The sequence below is a fragment of the Cryptotermes secundus genome, unplaced genomic scaffold (genome assembly GCF_002891405.2).
Source record: "Cryptotermes secundus unplaced genomic scaffold, Csec_1.0 scaffold829, whole genome shotgun sequence".
In the NCBI taxonomy this organism is placed as follows: domain Eukaryota; kingdom Metazoa; phylum Arthropoda; class Insecta; order Blattodea; family Kalotermitidae; genus Cryptotermes; species Cryptotermes secundus.
In genome coordinates this window covers 25,807-29,855 of record NW_019735566.1, presented here as the reverse complement: position 1 = coordinate 29,855, position 4,049 = coordinate 25,807, and the positions used below count along the sequence as shown (strand labels likewise).

General features: G+C 45.6%; 1 protein-coding gene across 1 annotated transcript; it reads right to left on the bottom strand.

Annotated features, from left to right (window-relative positions):
• Positions 1-895: 895 nt before the first annotated feature.
• Positions 896-3,663, bottom strand: LOC111869640 (doublesex and mab-3 related transcription factor 1-like). The gene has a single exon (XM_023861307.2). The coding sequence runs from the start codon at positions 3,502-3,504 to the stop codon at positions 2,239-2,241; it is 1,266 nt and encodes a 421-aa protein (XP_023717075.1). The 5' UTR covers positions 3,505-3,663; the 3' UTR covers positions 896-2,238.
• Between the last annotated feature and the right edge of the window lie 386 nt (positions 3,664-4,049).

Sequence of the window (4,049 nt, the reverse complement as noted above, 5' to 3'; positions counted from 1 at the left end):
CGAATGTTCGTCAAAATTTATAGCACTGATATTCCTTACCAATTAAATGTTGGTACCAGAATGATTTCACGAACATAACCCTGGGCGCTGTCAACTGTGAAAAAATTGAAGTCTTTTGTAAAGCCGTGTGTTCTTTATAATCGTACATGTACAATGTGATATGCATAAGATTACTAGGGTTTTCTGAGGCCTCTATACCTTGGGTCTAAAAGAGATATTTTGAAGGCTGACAACCTTACCACCATCTTTGAGCCGATTGTCTAGATAATGTCTCGCAACCTTATGGGCCTTCATGGCCTGTTACAGCGATAGCTTTACTTTTTTACTTAACACTGAATGACCTAGTCTTCGTTACGTCATAAATGTCAGTCAACGTCTATACTGAGTACAGGGAATGAGATTGTGCCCTGAGAAACCAATGTTAGTGCAGAAACTAAACTGTCTTTTAGTTATAAAATGACCAAGTTGGTACTTGCCTTCAGTAATAAATGGGATTGATACTGGAAAGTTGAATTATCAGGCACCCCTTTAGTCTGTTTCTGTATTATGTTATCATTTTTAATGGAATGTAATTCTCTTGCGGAACTCTTTTTATATCACAGTTTGCGTAACATTGCTCCAGAAACTATATCCTACCACGACCTTCAAACATGAGGTTAGATAAAAGGTAAAGGTATCCCTCTAACAGGCCGTGAAGGTACATAGGGCTGTGAAACGTCGAGGCACCCACATTTTCTAGGCAGTCGACTCACAGCTGGCGATGAGTTTGTCAGCCTTACACTCCGGCCGCCCTTTACGCCCCATGAAGATTCCTGGTACTCATTTCTGTCAGAGACTGAGTTGACCCCAAGGCCATAGTGCGGCTGGAAGGATTAGGTCAATTGAAAAGATCCAACTCATTGGGATTCGAACCCGTGACCTTCCGGCTTGTAGCATAATGTCTCAACTAACTACAAGTGTGTAGGGGTTTGATTTCCTGCTGCATCTGACACTGACATAAACCAAACTTGAACATATGTACCACAACTTATTATTTTCTGATTGGGCGCAGATATTTCGATCAGTGACGTGAATTTACTTGAGATCAAAGATGACATTTAATCATGATTATTTTGTATAATTTTTCACAGTTACACAAATAACAGCACAGGTCAGCATTAATCTGAGAGTTTTAATTATATCGAGAACGCCAAAGTCAGACTTATTTCATCATTGTGCATCTCATTTCATAAAAGGGCAAATGTCAAGCTATCTCGAAGTAGATACGACATTCAGAGCTGAAAATCAACATGGCCATTACGAACTATTAACATAGAAACATCACGTAACAATAACATGTGGAGTCACCTTCATTGTCATAAGAGTGGAACAAAATTGCAGTGAAACTTAAAGGGCTACTTTCATTTTGGGCCTGGAGCATTTGAGCACCAATCCACATGCTACCAAACTATGGGGCGTCACATCCCAGAAGACCGTCATTTACATACTCTGGACAACCTCAGCTCTCGTACGTAAACATTACTTCACACTGAATTACTGGGGTTTTGAACTTTTTCCATCGTCCGGAAAAAAGTCCCAAAACCCAGTAATTCTTTGTGGCACCCACCATCGTCAGAACCCTTAAGAATAACTTCACACTGTAAAACACTTCATGTGCCGTACAGTCAGTTTATATTTCACTTGCTTAATTGGACACAAACCACTTGAAGTCACGGTCGTTCTTTGTTTCACCGTGTATAGTATTTAGTATGAAACTTAAAGATGTCACAAACCCACGCCACTTAAACAAATGCACTTGAAAGACACCGCAATATTTGTAAACTACATTATAAATTCAGTGCATAATAATTAGAAATTTGAGTAAATTTGGGCCTGTACAAATGCTGTGTCTTTTGCAGTTGAACGAGAGAGCAATTTGCAAAGCTGATCTTGCAAATTTTGGGCCTCGGCTTAGTGATCACTTCCTTTTCTTAGTGAACGACCTGTTTCACGCAACATTATACAAAAGAATAATTTGAAAAATGTCACACACTCTTGACAAGAATTTAAAACACTTTTTGGTAACTTAGTACCAATGAACAATTACCGATTACAATACTGGTGTGTTTTCACGGCCAATCATCAGATTCACGAAACAGTGTACAAGAAAATCTGTTTTCTTTACGTCATATATTTTGGATATGAATTTAAAACGATTTATGAACAATTACTGATTGCAGTACTGATGTAATGTATTTACTAAGGTTTGCTTAAATACCGCAAGTTCAGGTAGTATTGATTTAATAACATATCGTTGTAGACATTACTCACTGACCCACGGCTTGGGAACCCCTGGCCGCACCATAGGAGCAGTGGCGAGGGGTTGGCCTTTGTGTTGGACGCGGTGGGCAGTGGTCTTCCGCCGATGGGCTCAGTGCAGCCGCCCCCCACCATTGGGGTGGAATCCATCCAAGGGGCGATTGGGGCATTGGGAAATGTTCTGCTGCCCGTGGGCAAAGAATATGAGTTGCCATCAGTTGAGCGAGAATCCATCAACGGGGCGCCGGAGGCGATTGGGGCGATGGGCAGGGTGCCGCCGGTGGTAGAACTAAGTGAAGAATACAGTGCTTTGCGGGCCTCCTCCACTAAGAATAAATCGGTCACTGGAACTGGAGGCAGTATTCTGCCTCCGGCAGGCAAAGAGTAGAAGCATCCATCCAATGGCCGGGAATCCGTGCTAGGGGCGGCTGAGGAGACTGAGGCGGTGAGCAACGTTCTGCTTCCGTTAGCAAAAGGATAGTCATTCTTCTCTATTGCCTGGGAATCTATGGCAGAGGCGCCTGGGGAGGTGGGAAGTGTGGCGACTGGGGCTGTGGGACGTGTGGCGACTGGGGCGGTAAGCAGTGTTCTACCTCCGGTAAACAAAGAGTAGCCAATCCCTTCCATTACGCGGAAATCTATCCTCGGGGCGGCTGAGGCGGTGGGCTGTGTTGTGCCGGCGGTGGAACTGTGTGCGGAATATAGTGAGTCACTACTCTCATCCGGTGAGCGGGAATCCCTCTCAGGAGCTGTGGACAGAGTTCTGCTCCCAGCAGGCAAGGAGCTGTTACTGCCCTCTGCTAAACGCGAATCCGTCCCGGGGACGACTGGAGCAGTGTCCTGTGTTCTGCCCAGGAAATTCCGAATCCTCTCCATTAATTTGGAATCCAGCTCAGACGGGGTTCTGTGAGTAACAGTTACACCTTCCTCCGGACAATGACTCGCTTGTCTGGCGAGGGCTTCGTCCTGCGCCTGGGCGCGCCACACCGACGTCTGGAGCGCCGTGTATTTCTGGCTCTTGGCTATAAGAGTGCATTTCTCACACGTACAGTCCCGGTACTTACAGTAACGTTTGTGGCCCTTAACACGAATTTTTAACCAATGATTGCGACATCTGGCACAAGTTGGGTAGGAGTTCGTGGTATCTGAACTGCTGGCGGTGGCCTCTGAAGTCCCTGGAGGCATTCGAGTGCGTTCTTTATCCATCTACACACCTCTCACTGACACTCCAACAATGAACCACACATGTGAATCCCAATTATTCTGGCACCTGTGCACGTGAGCCCGCTCTGGCCCACAGGCACTTCCACAATTAACACACCTATGTCACTCCGTTATACGGGACTGTGCCGTCTGTTTTGCGGAGCGGGGCTCACACATGTGGAGTGCTGGTAACCAGTCAAGGGGGGTCGGAGGGGCGGGGGAGACTGAGTTGAAACTTTTACGACGTTTCGCTGGCTGTGTTCGTTGCAGTAGCGTCAGTGCAGAGTGGTCCCGCGGGGAGCGAAAGTTCAGTCCGAGTTGCATCGTAAAATCCTGCTGCATGTCGACTGTCTCGCCAAAACAACAAACTGAAGCTCTCCGTGTCTTTCGTGCGCATGTTGCTGCTGCACGTAAATTATATATTTAACCAGGGGGGTACCAGGATCTCCCGATGTAATTGGATGTTACGAAATTTTTATAATCGTAATTAACTCACTCACTCACGGAGTTGAGCCTTCGTGAGAAGCCTCCGATTGTGCAGCTACTCA

Bases quoted from the DNA above. Each gene is read 5' to 3' on its own strand.
- LOC111869640 (XM_023861307.2), bottom strand. From the start codon at position 3,504: ATGGATAAAGAACGCACTCGAATGCCTCCAGGGACTTCAGAGGCCACC.